Here is a 17,112-nt window from a genome sequence, read left to right on the forward strand (position 1 = left end):
GGTTTGATTTGTTTTGTTTGTTTGGGTTTTTTTTCCTTTTTTTTTTTTGGTTTTTTTTGGTTTTTTTTTTTTTGTTGTTTTGGTTTTTTTTTTGGTTTTTTGGGTTTTTTTGTTTTGATGATTTTATGGAGAACTAAGTAAAGGAACTGAGACTAAGAAGAAACCAAGTGGAGTATCTTGACTAATATGTGCATTGCAGTAGGAAGATTCTTTATGGGGCTCAGAGGATATTTTCAAATGTAATACTCACATGGTGATAAAGCCCAGTTGGGCTGTAAATTCATGAGAGAGACCTCTCATGCTTTGTATTTTTTGCAGCATTACAATTAGTAATGGTACGTAGAGCAGATGTAATTCAAACAGATATAACTTCTATGAAATGTAATATTGTTTGAGTTCATTTGAGCCATCATATTGTCCTCCTGAAAGCAGGACTTTTATGGAATTAAAATTATGTACCATCTCCCTGATTTGAATATTCCATATCCTCTTATCTTTCTTATTTTCTAGTAAGCACATGGGAAACAATCAGGTAGGAATTTCCAACAAATTCCTAGTACAGCATTTCAATAGTGTGATCCATTTTCCTTAGAAGCCAAAACAGACAAAACACCCAACAGTTTTCAGGTTAACCCTGGAAGAGGACATACACTGTGCCTGAGCAAGCATCTTCCCAGTAGCAATGGGATTGTCAGAATCCAAAAACTGATTCCCTGCCATCTTCCCACACATTTCAATAAAAAAAAACACCCAATAAAATCCATAATGCAAGAAAAATTAATCTTCTGTTCTTCTCTGTAAGAAAAACACCACTGATCAGAGAAATTTGGACTTCTGCGTTGCCTTTAAATGTAAGAGGCATAGTTTGACAATCCATTGAGCCTAGAGGAACTTTATATTTAGAAAACACCATTGAATGCATATGTTAGGCACAGTTTGAATCACTAATGTGAGGATCCATGAAAGGAGTTGTACAAGTACGTCATTCTCGCTAAGGAGTTTAGGAGCATAAAACAAGTCTTCCTAAAACATGACAAATCACTCTCCCTTCCTTCCCTTCCTTAATATTTTGCTTTAATGAGTAAATAACTCTCATTTTTTGGTTTCAGGCTTTGATGGGTAAGCCATATGGCTCTTTACCTAGAAAAACCGTCCCAAGAGCTGAAGAAGCAACCGCTATGAACTTTGCTACTCTCTGGGATTTTAGTGTAAGTGCATAATCTTGCAATACTTCATATTCATATGACTCTTTTATTCATAAATACTTCATTGTTTAATATTCAGTGATTTAATATGAATTATTTCTAGAGATAATTGGCAATAGAATTAATTTACATATTTTTGTCACAAGCTCTCTGTATAGATGTTTCTTTCAGACAAAACACATAACGAAGCTGTATGTTCACAAGCTCAAGTATATGTAGCAATCCAAAGACACATGGGGAAATATCTCAAAGATGGTTTACCATCTCTGGGTACTGACTTTCCATTTCTTATGCAGGAATTTGGTCTTCTGCTTTTGTATGACTAAGATCCTGAATTTTAAAATGCTGTGTGACTTAGAAAAAAAAAAGGAAATTAAATTAAAAAGAAACACTTCTGTATTCTTTTCTAAAACAAAACACGCTGCTTTTAGTTTTTTTCCAGTCTTACAGAACGTGCAGATATTTTAGCTGAATTGAGAAGCATATTATAATGCTTTACTGTTGATGCGATGCCCAGTCTAACCTGTACTGATAAGCTAATGATATACTTCTAAATATGTCATACTGCTTTTTCTTCCTGAAAACAACAATTTTATCTTATTGTGGCAGATCTCTATAGTTAATGTCTTTATATATAAATATGGTACAACTTTGTGTATTGGTGAAATTTGTTATTACAATATGTTGCTTAGAAGACTGTTACATTTCTCTATGTTGTGCAGTCAATGTCATCCTAGGGTACTCCATCTGAAGTTTTCCTTCAGGTTCATGGAAGCAGCATCCATTGAACTAAGTGTGATTTCTTCCTCAGTCCCCTGCACTCTTTCCATGCTGAAAAGAAGTTCCAAGACTTTTAAAGAGCAATGCCTTTACATATCTTTTAGCACTTCAGTTGTTTTAGCAACAGCAAGAATGAATATAATGTTGAAAGCAGACCCATTTCTTGAAAAAATAAACTCAGGTAGAGGTTACTCCAGTTTACAGCTCAGCCCCTCCAGCTGTCTGCAAAACTCCTGTCTAAAAGTGGCATCTCTATGTCAGTCTGGCCCCTCTGAGGTCACATTCAACCCATACTGGGTGAAAGACCTGTGCAGGCTTTACAGCCCTACACAGGCAATCCCAGGAGGTGCACAGGCAGATTTCATACCAGTACACTTTTCAACAGGAGGCCAAGTCTGATGTCTCCTGAAAAAACATAACAAGGGTATGATGTCTATGGTTCTCATTGGTAATGCCTTTTTTTAATAGGGTTGAGCTGTTGAGAGGTCTTGTGACAAACAAATTTTAAACAAGATTCCTTGGTCTATGGCTCAGTATTTTGATGCAGAGACTCAGATGATGCCAGATTTTGGTCAGATATTTAACTATTTTGGGTCTATTTTCAAACTTCAGCTACCAATGGAGGAAATAACAGTTTGTCAGAGAACAGAAGATGAGAAAAATCTAGACTGGATAAACAACTTTCCCATTTGCAATCAAATCTTTCAGGCTTCCTAACTGTAGATAACTGAATTGAAAGAAATATAATGATAGGTAGAAATTACAATATTTGTCTGTCTTTTGACTATAAATTCATGTAAAATGAATAGATTCCTTCTGCTTCATTTTGCCACATAAATTCATAGAATCACAGAATAGAGTATGCTGAGTTGGAAGGAACCCATCAGAATCATCGAGTCCAACCCTGGCCCTATGAAGGACACCTCAAGAATCACACCATGGACCTGAGAACCTTCTTGAACTCAGACAGGCTTGATGCTGTAATCATTACCCTGGGGAGCTTGTTCCAGTGCTCAGTCACCCTCTGGGTGAAGAACCTTTTGCTGATATCCAACCTAAACCTCCCCCAACACAGCTTAATGCCATTCCTTCGAGTTCTGTCACTGGTCACCAGAGAGGAGAGATTGGTACCTATCTGTCCTCTTCCCCTCATGGGGATAGTGAAGACTACAATGAGGTCTCCACTCAGTCTCCTCCAGGCTGAACACATCAAGTGACCTCAGTGGCTCCTCATAAGGCTTTCCCTCCAGACATTCCATCAATCCTTGTGGCCCTCCTTTGGATGGTCTCTAATAGCTTGATGCTTTTTTTGTATTGTGGTACACAATACTTCACACAGCAGTCAAGCTGAGGCTGCCCCAGTGCAGAGCAGGGTGGGACAATCACCTCCCCTGACAGACTGGCATGTTTTGCCTGATACCCCCCAGGACAAAGTTGGCCCTCCTGGCTGCCACGGCACTGCTGACTCATATTCAACTTGCTGTTGACCAGGACCCCCAGGTCCCTTTCCATGACACTGCTTTCCAGCATCTCATTTCTCAGTCTGTACCAACAGCCAGAGTTGCCCTGTACCATGTGTAGAATCAGGCACATTCCCTTGCTAAACTTAATATGATTGGTGATTGCGCATCTCTCCAACTTGTCAAGGTCTATCTGAAGGGCCTCTCCACTTCAGAGAGAATTGAGAGGTTCTGTCAATTTAGTGTCACTGGCGAACTTACTTAATGTTCCTTCCAGTCCTGAGTCCAGGTAGTTAGTGAAGATGTTGAAGAGAACTGGGTTGAAAATGGAGCCCTGTGGAAGCCCACTAGTGCCTGGTCACCAGCCTAATGCCACACCATTCACTATAACTCTTTGTGTCTGACCTGTGAGGAAGTTGCTCACCATATGTATGCTCATATGCTCACCAGCTGTATGCAGGACATTTTGTCTAGAAGGACATATGCTCATATGCTCACCAGCTGTATGCTGGACATTTTGTCTAGAAGGCTCCTGTATGAGCCAGAATCAAAATCTTTGCTGAAATCCAAAAGATTACAGCTACTGGCTTTCCTAGATCAACTCTGTCACAGAAGAAAATCAAGCTGGACAAGCAGGACTTTCATGAAGCCATACTGGCTGTGATCAATGACTGTGAGTCTTTCAATACCTCCCAGAATCTTCTCCATAACTTTACTGGCATTGAAGTGAGATTGACAGGCCTGTAGTTTCCAGACTCCTCCTTCTTGGTCTACTTGACATCACTGAATTCTTAAGAACACTCAAAAATCATCAGAGGTTTTGCAATGATATCAATCAGTTCTTTGAGGAATCTTGGATGAATCCCATCAGGTCCCATAGATTGGTAGGGATCCAACTGGAACAGCAAATCCTGCACAATTTCCAGGTCAACTGGGAGCTGATCAATCTCGCAGTCACACTCCTTCAGCTCAGGGCACTGAGAGTCCCTTGATCCGTTACTGATGTTGAAGACAGAGGCAAAGAAAGTGCTAAACACCTCTGTCCCTTTTTCTGAGGTGACCATCCTCATCCTGTAATGGGCCAATAATATTTCTATACTGCCTATTGCCATTGTCAGATTTGAAAAAACTCTTTTTATTGTCCTCCACATTTCTGGCCAGCTGCAACTCCAGTCAAGCTTTGGCCGCATGAATTTTCTCCCTACGATGGCAAGCAGCATCTCTGAATTCATCCAGTCTCACTTGGCCTTGCTTCCACAGGGCACATACCTTCCTTTTTTTCTGTCTTTCCAAGGAAGATCACTGCCCAGCCAAACTGACCTTCTGACTCGCCTGCTTCACTTCCAACATTTGGGGATTGCCTGCTCCTGTGCCCTTAGGAGGTGGTCTGAAGTGACCAGCACCGATGGACCTCAGCAGCTGCAAAAAGATTTCTCCCAGGGGACCTTCCTTACTAATTCCCTGAGCAGCCTGAATTCTGCTCTCCTCATGTCCAGAGTTGAGGTTTTGCTGGCACTTTTCCTCCTGTCAACAGAAATTTTAAACTCAATCAGTTCATGGTTGCTGTGGCCAAGACGGCCATCAGTCTCCTCTTCTCTCACGACATCCCCTCTGTTGATAGGCAGCAGACCAAGGACAGTATCTTTCTGAGTTGGCTCCCTTAGGACCTGTTCCATAAAATTGTCATTCAGGTTTTTTAGGAATCTTCTGGCCAGGGTTGAACCAGCTGTGTGATGCTCCTGGTTCATTTCTGGCAAGTTGAAGTCCCCCATAAGGACAAGGGCGGTTGACTTGGAAGTGGCCCTTAGTTCCTCAAGGAGTGATTTGTTGGCATCATCATCCTGGCTGGGAGGTCTATGGCAGACTCCCACAATGACAACTGCATTATTTGTTTGTCCCTTGATTCTTACCCAGAGGCTCTCAACTGTGCCATTGCCAGCTGTGGGCTCCATACATTGTAACCTTTCTATGACATACAATGGCAGTGACAGACTCTTCTAGGATCAAAAAAAGGATAGAAAGGTCTTTCTAAAAAGCTGCGTATACAACATTTTACAATGACTGCTTCATGAACTGATATTACATCTAACACATCAGAAGCTGTATTTTTGAGTGACAGTAAGATTATATCTAGACATGGACCTGGGAAGTTAAATAACAACAATTAAATTATAAAATGAGAAATTAAAATATCAGAGAGATATCTGAGTAAAAAGAGTTACAGTAACTTGAAGATGATTTAAAGAGAATAGAGACTAGAAGTGCTTTTTACAAAAAATTGGAACAATGTTTTTAAAAGAAATGTATTTGAGAAAACATGAATGCAGACATTGTGGAAAGACAGAAGAAGTTTATAATAATTGTCAGAAATGGAACATGAGAGCTCTGAAAAAGAAAGTGTAATAAACAACAAAGTAACAGTTTACACAAGGAGCAAATGCATATGCAATAAACACAGAATTAGGCAATGAAAGAGATGGATCTCCTGAAATATGAAGCGGAAAAAAAGAATTTTCTTGAGGCATGTCAGATTGACAAATATTCCCTTAAGACAATGACATCTTTGTTTAAACAGCACAGGAGATAATACCTTTCATCTGCTACCAGTACTTGTATGCTACCAAGTGTGTTACAAATATATGAACACAAATCACCAATCGTTATTTCATCCTTGTAAAAAACCCAACAAAAATGCAAAAACTCCCAACCTTTTCCATCCTGTGAGATTTATTATAGTTTTGCTTACAACTGATCTGATTTCACTGAAGTGAATGTTTCAGTACATTGCTATTGTTACAGTTGGTGACTATGAGCATAATTAAGAAATGTAATGTTATAATTTTTGCTAACTTTTCAGGGCTTTGCACAGTATTCTGTACTTTTTTATGGTTATTACAATAACCAGAGGACAATTGGATGGCTGAAGTTCAGGATGCCTCTTTCGTATTTCCTTGTTGGGGTTGGGACTATTGGCTACAGCTTTATGATTGTCATACGAACGTAAGTGTTCCTTGGCTCTAGAATAAAGTAATTCAAAGAAGCAAATAATTCCACTATGGACCCCTCAGACTGTCTTTTTAAAAATACGGTAATTGTAAGGACAAGGCAATGCAAGATCAAGTGCAAGGCCGAAGTTGTGCAAGATTCCTTCAACCTATATTATTTTTCTGTTGTTCTACAGCACAAGCTTGTGTTACAGTGTTGTGAAAGTGGGAATAGATCTTTACTGAAATAAAAAAACCACTTCTGTCCTGATCTTCAGAATAAATAATGAATGCATAAAGTATGGAAGAGAGTTGTTAGCCTATCTTTCCATAATACTTGGCATCTTTTCATGATACTTGTCAGCTAACATTCAGGGAATTCAGTTGTTCTACATTTAATGATACCTTATGTGAACTAAACTACAAAGCAGGAAAGAAGCATATGGCAAATAATTCCATGCGCAGCTCACAGTCAGCAATAAATGCTGCCAATTTTTATAATCTTTAGTACCCTTGATTCAAGCAAAATGACCACCTAAGACAGTAATATAGTTAGCCCTAGCAGTGGCTTCACAAAATGCCTATGGTGAAAAAAATCAGAGCGTTGCAGGTCAAGATTCAAAGACATTTGTAAATATAGAGAAAAATGCAGATAATCTATTTCCACTGTTTCATGCTGAAGGCAGTATTTTTCATTTGCGTGAGCACTAGATTAATTCACATTCTGTCTTTCAAACTGGTTCCTACGTGGGGCAAGCATTTCAAAAAAAAAAGAAAAAAACCCCAAAAGTCTTCAGTCACATATGTGTATTTTTGGAGAGGAAACAAACTACCACAATAAAAGAGCAATTCATTTAGTTCAAAAATGTGTTTTAAAATATTTTTTATAATGATTAGAAAAGTTTTAGTCTCAGATAATTTTATTTGTCACTCAGACAAAAATAAATAAATACCTTCTAGCAGAAAAACCCTATAGCCCAAACAAGGGAATATCCTTGAGTCAAAAATACATTGTATGTGGTAACTTTCAATCTGGCCATATGACACTAATGCTGACCAACATTTAGATAATCATATGAGAGTGCTTGCAGACTTCTGCTCTTTTCTGTTTCTCCAGAAAGAAGCACAGTGGGCAGTGAAACTAAGAGCAGTGTAATAGTAGGTGCTACTATTTTTCTACTGCTGACTGAGAACTCGGAAAGGAAATATCTACGTGAAAGAGATAGTGAGGATAATAAACACTGTTACTCTGTTTAAGGGAAATATTTACATAAAGGGTTGCTCTCTTAAGCTCTTAAAGTGCACAACATAAAATTGAAACATTTCTGGTCCCAAAGAAATTATATTCTAACCACAAGATTATTCATTATTTCATTAGAAACTCTTGAGAAGTCTATAAACTAGAAACAGGGCAGATTCTACCAAGAATCTTCCATAATCTCTGATCCTTCTGTATATAACCAAACCTGGTATTGATTTATGTCAGCTCAAAGGATTTGCTGTATTATTTGCTTACTATTCTTCTCCTAGATTTGAGAGAATATGGTCTCTTAAAAATGTGGTATGTAGAATGCATTAATATTAATATTAATAGCATAACTCTACTGCACTAGTGAGCTTTAAAATAGGTGTTGCCTTTTTGTCACTGATAAATAAATACATTATTGAAGGCTTAATGATTTTTCCCCTACCAATATAATTCATCCTTGTGCTTAATGATTTGAGTTAGGCGACCAACTATGCAGAAGCAAGACCATGGTTATTAAGTGAATGACAACTGTTTGAAACAGAATTTTGTAGTTCAGATTAAGCCAAATCTGAAAAAGTATTTCTCTGAAGAAATAATCTGATGTTTCTGCATACTATTATAAATCTCTTTTGTATGTGTATAGGAGATAGAAAGCTCTATTAGTGATATTTTGTATTCTATAACCAGATTTTGTTCTGGCTTGTTATTTTAGAATATTTATTATACTCGTTGATATATTTATTTATTTATTGGGGTTGTGTATTTATTTGTTTGTTTTGTTTTTAGAATTTTTTAAATAATATTTTATTTATTATAATTTTTCTCTTTTTCCTCTTTGTGAAGTCTCTAATAAAATCTATTACAGTTGAGGATGCTCTGCAGCTTTCTATTTAAGAGATTGTTTGATATTGTTTTTCCACTGTGTTTCTTATTGAGCAGAGCTTTGTCAAGGTGTTAATGAAGTACATTCATTCTTCCTCATCAAATTGTGTGTTGTGAGCTCATAAATTGTTTAAATATGAAAACCACCATCCTTTTCTCTTGTTTCTTTTTGCTTTGAGAAAAAAATTAGTATAACAACTGACAGCAAAAATGATACAGGGTTTGGTTTGTTTGGTTTTTTTTTCAGAAAAATGTTAAAACTAAGGAACAATTTAAAAATTATACTCGCAAAGTAGAACTAGTTCTAACAAGGTCTTCCTGTGTCTTTCTGCCTTCTGTAGAATGGCAAAAAATGCAAATGACGATGGTGGTGGAGATGATACTAGTTTTAATTTCAGCTGGAAAATGTTTACAAGCTGGGACTACCTGATCGGCAACCCTGAGACAGCAGATAATAAGTTTGCCTCCATCACAACAAGCTTTAAGGTAAAACAGAGCTCACTAAGGAGAGGTAACAGTATTTGTCTTTCACAATGTGAATCAGAGGGAACTAAGGCTAAGTGTAAGTTGTGCCTGGGGCCTAGAAACTTAAACTCAAACTGACATCATACCCTTCTGAATCTGAGTCTTTGTGCCTTGTCATCTTATTTTTTCATTTTAGTTTTGGAAGAAAAAGGTTTATCATGTTTTGTGTCCTCCACACTGACAGTACAAGCTTTGGAAAAATTATTCTACTGTAAAAATAGTATTTCCCTTTTTCTCATCTCTGATGGCTTCCAATTTCTATGGTGCTTGTCTGAAAAAAATTTTTTTGGATATTGGTCATATATTGCTAACCTCACATTACCACTTTCTCTTGTTACAGAGAAGAGATATCATAAAATAATAGAATCATCTATAAAGGGCTATTTATCATGTCATAAGAATTGGCTTCAGAATTTTGAGTGTGTACCTGCTTTTCAGGAAGAAAAGAAGTTTACTTTCCTTGCACAATGTAATGTTTTTATTTTCAAATTAATTACAAAATATAGCCCAATTTGCAAAACAATGCAAGATGTTCTTAGGCCTCCTTTCACTGTACAGGTATGTTGATTTCAAGAGTCACTGTGTGAGGAATCTGGGGCAAGGAGCGAGATGCACCACCGTGAAAACAGTGAAGGGGATGTATTCTGTATGTTGAATGTGAAAGAATGAGTTTCCACAATGGGGTCTCTGGGGTCATCTGTGTATCACGTAAAGGAAAATTTATTTTTCCATGTAATAATATGCAGGGAATACACTGGCAAAGTGTTACCAGACAATGAAGAAGACACTAGCCTTGTAGTGTCACTGACAACATGCTTGAGGGGAGCTGGAGGACTAAGTACCAGTTGCGCTGCTCAGTTGCACACACCACCTTTCATGTCCACAGTAGGGATATTGCCAATTTACTAACACCTCCTGCCCATCTTTTCAACTGCAGGCATAACAGATAAATGCACTCAAAGTCAGCATAAGTCATCAAGAAAAGATCCTAGGAAAACAAATACTGAAGAAATACAGACTTAAAGCACTGAAACTCTGTCAGCTTTCCCTGTCTGCCTATTAAACTCAGATACTGAAAGATATTTGGGGAAGATAACAAATTAATTGAGACAAAGGCTTAATTTTGAGAAATAAACTCATGAAGATTTACAGTGATCCTTGCAAATTAGCAAAGAACCTCAGAGATAAAGGGTGAAGTCTTGACTTGGGTGAGGTCATTGGAGTTCTGTTCAAAAGCTGCTGCAACCTCCTTTCATTTATGTGACAAATGCAAGCTGTAAAAAGAGCAGAGCCATGCAGGGCAATTATTACAATGCAGGAGTTCAGCTTCCCCTCTGGGCAACTGATCTCCGTAACCAAACTCCCTTTCATGAGGACACTCCACAGCAAAAGCTCCTTCTGCAGCAAAAAGCTGGAGACTAGAGTTACACCAGTCTTAACATTTATCAGTCATGACCAAGGCTAAATGTGGGGCAAATATTCTATTCTGAAGTCTGAAGGTCTGCACTGTCTGCCTCTTTTGGGATTCCTACATCTGGACTGTATTTTTATTCCTTCCAAATTGCTGACTTTCAGAATGAAACCTTTTCCTCTTTTCTCATAAATGCACATTTTTAAAGTGTGACAGTTCCTTTGCTGACAGATAATCACACATCTATCCTGCTATGTCACTCAGCCTCATATCACCTTGCAAGGTGACAAAATGTACTATTTTCTTGTTGGTACATGAGTACAAGTGTAACAAGACTCAGTGGGGACACACTCAACAAAGGCAAAGCAAACCCTGGGAACCAAATCCCCAGAATTTACCAGGACCTAAACAAGACTTTATGAGATAGTATAAGCTCATCTCAAAACATGAAGTGCAGATGTGCATTTGCATCTTTATAATTTATTTAACTGACTTCTAACAATTTAGGAAGTAATATGGGGCCTTGATCATTAAAGTATTTGTAATACTTTTTTCTTTCTAACAAGTGCAGGAAGCAATCGTGGAGGAGCAGGAGAGCCGAAAAGAGGAAAACATTCACTTGACTCGATTTCTGAGGGTTCTTGCTAACTTCTTAGCCCTATGCACGCTTGCTGGAAGTGGCTACCTCATCTTTTTTGTTGTCAGAAGATCTCAGCAATTTGCCTTGGAAGGTCTGGAGAACTACGGGTGGTGGGAAAGAAATGAAGTTCGTGCTAGCATATTTCTATGATAGATGTGGTTTGAAGCTGTGTTCCTCTGCTTTGCATGTTGCATTTTTTTCCTGATATTTAAATATTCTGAGTGTGGGTGGTAAATATCTAACAAAAGAATTGCTTTTGACTCCTGCTTCATAAAATTTCTTGGTTGCTTCTTTCAAATGTCAGTACAATGCTTTGTATTTAGTTTTCATTTGAGGCCATTATGTTTCCTCCTCTGTGCTCTTAAGATTGTTTTCCAGACACTCTATGGATTAACAAGCTCTACTCAAGGAACCTAGTTTCCTGATGCTTTCCTCTGAGACTGGCCCAAGCAAAGTGACTGGTGTGTGGGCACAAACTTACCTGGTGCCTCATGGATACAACTCTGCAGCGTAGCAGGAGGTTGAAAGTCAAACCTTCCCATTCCATCTGCCCTGTCCAAGGGTCCTATACCATTTCTTTTTGCCTAATCTGTGCCTAATGCTTTCTTCTAAAGCAGATGCAGCCTGCCTGACATAGGGGTATAATGATGATAGTGATTGCATTTGCTATGACAGTGTGCAGCATGCATCTGAAGTCAGTGTTGTCATATTAAAACATGGAAAAGTTTTATATTCTTAGCAAGGGTACTGCTGTGCATGTTGTAAAATGAGTTTGTTACTTAAAGCTTACCTTCTGATCTGGAGTATAAAGTACATACCTGGTTTAAGATAAGGTAGCCTCACAAAGCTGATAAGATGGGCAACAGTGGAACAAGGTAAATCAGTCTGGGATTTTCAACACCAAAATCTGACTGAGAAAGTCACATTAAAATCTCAAGTAATCCACTCCTGGAATCCAGAAACATAGTGTTGTTGAGACAGGACTAAGTTACTTGTTATTACGTGTTGATCTGATGGGAAAGAAAAATCATGTACAAAACTGCTTTAAAGCAACACAAGCTCTAAGCAAGTCAACAGATTAGCTGAGGAAAACAGTTCAGGAGGAATTCAGTTTTCTATCACTTGAAAGGTGTGGTAATAGACTTGTACTAACAAGACCTGTGCTACCAAAAGCTGTTATATTAGTTTATGCTGCATTCTGGAAAGTAAGTCATGTGTATTTATGTTCATTGCTTTTGTTTTGTCTGTATAACAAAAAAGTACTGCTAAGGAGACACTGTATCACAGAACTACAGAGCAGGTGTGTCTCTAGAGGAGAGTGATTAAGGCAACACTGACATTCTTTGGCTAAAGAATTTTTCCTATTGACAGGTAGAAAATATTTATGAGGTAGAAAACATTTCACTAGATTGTATATTAATATTTAATTCCATAAATATATTTGGCTCCTATGTAGCAGACATTTACACGTTTTTCTTATTTTATAGATTGTTTCTTTATGTTTGCATCATTAATAGATGAATAGAGATTTTGATCAGAAAAAAATCCCATTAACACTTACTGTGTTACTTAGAGTAAATGAAAGTGCAGCTCTTACACACAATGCAAGTGGTAGTAAGTAAAAATTCATATTCTTCATAAATTTATTAAGCTCCTTTTGTAGGAAATTTCATCACACTGGATACATTAAGGAATTGAAAACTGTTTTTATGCAATTATGGTGTTCATGGAGCAATCCAGGGTGCATTTTTTGTCATTGGTTCCTGAAGCTCATAGCATAATAAAGTGTTTCTGGTGACTTTGTGGAAAGGACCTTTTTCTTTCTGACTCTCCTCATCTCTCATAATGTTGTAAATTTTTTAACTCCCTCTTCATATTGGCAGTAAGAACCCAGTTCTATTGGAACTTAGTCCAAACACAATTGCGTAGTGTGTCCTAGAGAAGAGAAGGTTAGTGGAAATAGGTAGACTGAGACTATGAGTGGATTTCATCAGCCATTGCATCCTTCCTCCCGTGTGGCTGTGGCCTGGTGGTTGGTCATGGACGAATGATGATCCTGCACTGTGTGTCAGTTTTCTCATGATTCTGGAAATTTTGGTAAAGAGGAGAATAAAACCACCAATTCCCTTGGCAAAATGTTCTGTAGTTGGATAAAAATTGTTGAATGAAATTGACTTTTCTCATTTGATAAAAGATAGCTTGCAGTGCTAATAGGTAGTATGAGCATCTCTTTGGTACCGAGTACCCTGTTTTCTCAAATATATTATTGTACTTTTTAAAAATAAAGTTACTTAAAAGCTGAGAAAACATAGGAGGATGCAGACTGATTCCTGTGAATCAGAATCAGAATCAAAAATATCTTGCTATTTAATGTTCCTAGAACTGGAACTGAATATAAGAACACTTATACTGAATTATTATGCTATGTTGTAAAAGATCTATTTAATTCCAGAAATAACTAGGCAGGTTTTATTATTATGAAATATAATTTCTTAATCTAATTTCTTTTTAAAATTGGAATTATTTACTAGAAAAGCATTTTAGAGGTTTCTGCAGCAGCTGTTAGACAAACCTATGACTGCTGCAATCATTGTTAGTGGAAATTATGATTTATTTTAACTTGACTACTTAATCTTAATGAAGTTATCGTTCAACCAACAAGCAGTGACTGTTCAATATTTAATGTTGTGTTGGCACAGTTTGATATACTAATGGGCCTGGTATTTAGATGTGATTTAGATAGTGATAGGATTTCTTACCAGATTCAGAGCAACTGGAAAAGTTCCTGTAAGCATTAAATTTTTAGCTTTCAGAATGTAACACCAGGACTTGGTACCCAGACCAATTAATGTTAAAGAGAGAAAAAATGTCCTTCAAACCACAGTTTTAATAATCAGTGGGTGCCTCTTGGCTGTTGTTGCTTTTTTAGCGAAAATTCTATCTCAGTGGGGCAGAGAGGGTTTTTGAGATTTATTCAGCAGACAGTGAATAAAAAACCCACATTGACTATCAACAATAACTCTATCCTATGTGCATGCTGGCATGCTACCCCTCTTCAGGCATATCATTCCACAATTCTTAAGCCACAGAGAACAGCGAAACTGTCAGGGGTTAAATGAGGGGAAGAAAATCTGCAACTGATCATCAAGTTGACAAGAAGTCCAGAATATAAATCAACTCCTTTTCTGAAATTGAACTAGAAGTAGAACAGTGGGTAAAATTAATGGCTGATGTTTTTTCAGTAAAACTCTTCACAAGAAAGTTAAACCCTTCACAAGAATGCTAAAAGTATAATGCTACTATATCTTTGAAAATATATGAGAAAAGTTTATACTTTTGAAATTTAGAACCCCATAATGGTTTTTATATTTTGAAAAATCAATATGTTGCATTCTGTCTCATTAAAGCTTTGCATTTTCATTTGTAATAATTTCTCACTTTTCAACTTTCAAATTACTGCGCCTCATTTCACTTCTTATCTTAATAGCATCTGTTCCCCAAAATTAGAAGTGCTTTGGAGATGGGGAGCACGAGCAGTCAAGGTATGGAAAAATGGAGACAGAAAGCAAATGAGAAAAACCAGACATAATTCAGATATGTGGTAAAAAATATAGAAAATAATAAAAATATAGAAAGTGAATGTTTGAGAGAAAAAAAAGCAGTGCCTTCTGTCCTGCCTCTCACATGTAACGACAAGAAAACTTTCAATAAAATTAACAGGTAGTTATATGTGGTACTGCCCAAAGGACACACCTTTTCTCCTAAAATACATTTACTATGTATTCCAGTATGAGAACTAAGGGACATCAAATAAATTAAGTAGAAGCCAGGTTCAGAAGAAGTAAAAGGGAAGGAATGGTAGATGATGGATGCCAGTGCTATGGGTACCAACATTTATTTTTGTGTGAAGGAAGATTTATATAAGGCATAAAAGAGAAATACTCTATGTGTTACTTGATGCATAATGAACACACCAGAATGAACAAGTTCCCAAACTTAATGTAGTTGTAGTCTATGACTTATTCATATATGTTTGCCCTGTTATTGCTCATCCCTGGGTATCTGTTGGCCTCCACCAGCCTTTGGTATGATCCAGAACATCTCCTCTTATGCCTATGGGACTTGTTCCTTTGGGAGAATATGAGACACCGGAGTCAGCCAGGATTTTGATTTAAGACTCTTCAGCACCACAACAAGACCCAACATTCCTATTGATAAACAGGATACACATCCAGTTACAATTAGTCTGAATTTTAGGAATTTGTGGTTAGTCACACTATCTGTAGTTGACTTGTTACCATTTTGGGCCATATTGAGCATAATTTCTTAGGTCTGATGGTGAGTAAGACAATGTGTTATAAACTATGTTAGATACTTTGAAGACCTTAAGATTAAGTTTGTGCAGTTCAGTACAAAGAGAAATTAATGAATACTTTTACTACCAAACTCTCATCACCTACTATAAGCACAAAAAATAGGACAATTCTCATAAATGAAAATTTATTCAAAGCATTAATGTATGAAACTCAACAGAACTGTTAATACAATAAGGTAAAAGGTAGCAGTCATTCAAATGTAAATTTTGTCTTTTTAAGTTATAAATCCAAGTGATGCAACAGATGATAGGTACAAGTTTTTAGTTGGTTGTTTCTCTTTTGAATGTTATGAGGTAATAGTGACTTATTACTTTAACAAGATAATCCTAATTACAAATAACGCCATCTAAATAAATAAATAAATAAACATCAGTGAATTCCTGTAATCGTTAATACCATATCTACCTATTTGTCAGGGGGTGCCACAAGCCATGTACAGAATACACTAATTGCCTACAAGTGCAATTGTTAGCTCTAGAAGTCATTAAAAACCAAGAATATAAAAACAACAAAAAGAAAACTATTTACTTCTATTCATCAAGAACACTAATCAAATGTATGTAAATTTTTAGTAGTGGGAACATACACATTTGCAAGTGAGTGAATTTATTTGTTGGTTTAGTGCCTTTCTGCTGCCATATTATTTCCAAGAAGTAAGAACAGTTTTAACCTTCTAGGCAGCAGAAAATCAGAAATTTTTAAAAGTTTATACTTGTTCTAGCAAAATGGATTCAAGCATGGCTCACAAAAGCTTGTTGCAGAGCAATTAGAAGACTACAGTCCTGTGAACAATTAATTTTTTTGTGACTAAATTAAGTTATTCTTCTTAGTTGTTTCTGTATGATGAATGTCAAATAAACATCTTTGTGCTTTCTAACAACCTTTATAACTTAGATCAAGAAAATATCTCCTCTTTATTGTTTATTGTTTTTAGTCCCTTACAGACACATGTTTTGTAATACAGTGTTATTTCAGATTGAAGGTAACTAACTGCACTCTTAAACTTTTTCATTCCTTTTCATTTACGGCTGGCAAAATGAATTAGAACAACAAGGTTCAAGTAGACTTGAAATAACTTTCAACAATCACTTAGGAATGTCACATTACTGGAATGTCTCACTCATCTGTAGCATTTATAAGTTATGTTGTATTTTTAGTTTTCCATAAAAACTAGTTATGTCTTGTGTTTTTTGTTTGTTTTGTTTTGTTCCAGTAAAATTGTTCCATTTCCATACTGCTAAGATGATGAGTTTATTAGAGGTTTCTAAGAAAATCAGGCCGAAAGAAGAGGGACTGATTTGAATTTTCTTACGAATTGAGGAGATGAGATATGAGATGGAGAGCTGGGCCATATGAAATCACCAACCACATGAAATTTAACAAGAATAAGTGTTGGATTCTGTACATGGGATAGGGTAATCCTGGGTACACGTACCAGTGGAAGGATGAGAGGCAGGGGAGCAGCTCCAGAGAAAAAGATCCAGGGGTTTGGATAGATGAAAGTTGAATATGAGTCAGCAGTGCACTGTCAACCAAAAGGGACAATGATGTCCAGGGCTGCATTAGGCACAGCATCACCAGCAGGTTGAGGGAAGTGATT

At 36.9% G+C, this 17,112-nt stretch overlaps 1 protein-coding gene and 1 long non-coding RNA gene across 2 annotated transcripts in view; one reads left to right on the top strand and one right to left on the bottom strand.

Moving 5' to 3' along the window:
• LOC113956379 overlaps nucleotides 1-3,349 on the bottom strand; it is a 14,515-nt gene extending 11,166 nt beyond the window's left edge. The window contains exon 1 of the long non-coding RNA XR_003530827.1: nucleotides 3,154-3,349. This is a non-coding gene — a long non-coding RNA (uncharacterized LOC113956379). The remainder of the gene's footprint in view (nucleotides 1-3,153) is intronic.
• TMC1 (transmembrane channel like 1) overlaps nucleotides 1-17,112 on the top strand; it is a 60,927-nt gene that overhangs the window by 26,846 nt on the left and 16,969 nt on the right. The window contains exons 8-11 of the mRNA XM_027662889.1: nucleotides 1,110-1,208; nucleotides 6,303-6,445; nucleotides 8,902-9,046; nucleotides 11,068-11,262. Of these exons, the coding sequence (XP_027518690.1) occupies nucleotides 1,110-1,208; nucleotides 6,303-6,445; nucleotides 8,902-9,046; nucleotides 11,068-11,262 (582 nt within the window). The remainder of the gene's footprint in view (nucleotides 1-1,109; nucleotides 1,209-6,302; nucleotides 6,446-8,901; nucleotides 9,047-11,067; nucleotides 11,263-17,112) is intronic.

This window comes from Corapipo altera, unplaced genomic scaffold (genome assembly GCF_003945725.1).
Source record: "Corapipo altera isolate COAL_440 unplaced genomic scaffold, ASM394572v1 61167, whole genome shotgun sequence".
In the NCBI taxonomy this organism is placed as follows: domain Eukaryota; kingdom Metazoa; phylum Chordata; class Aves; order Passeriformes; family Pipridae; genus Corapipo; species Corapipo altera.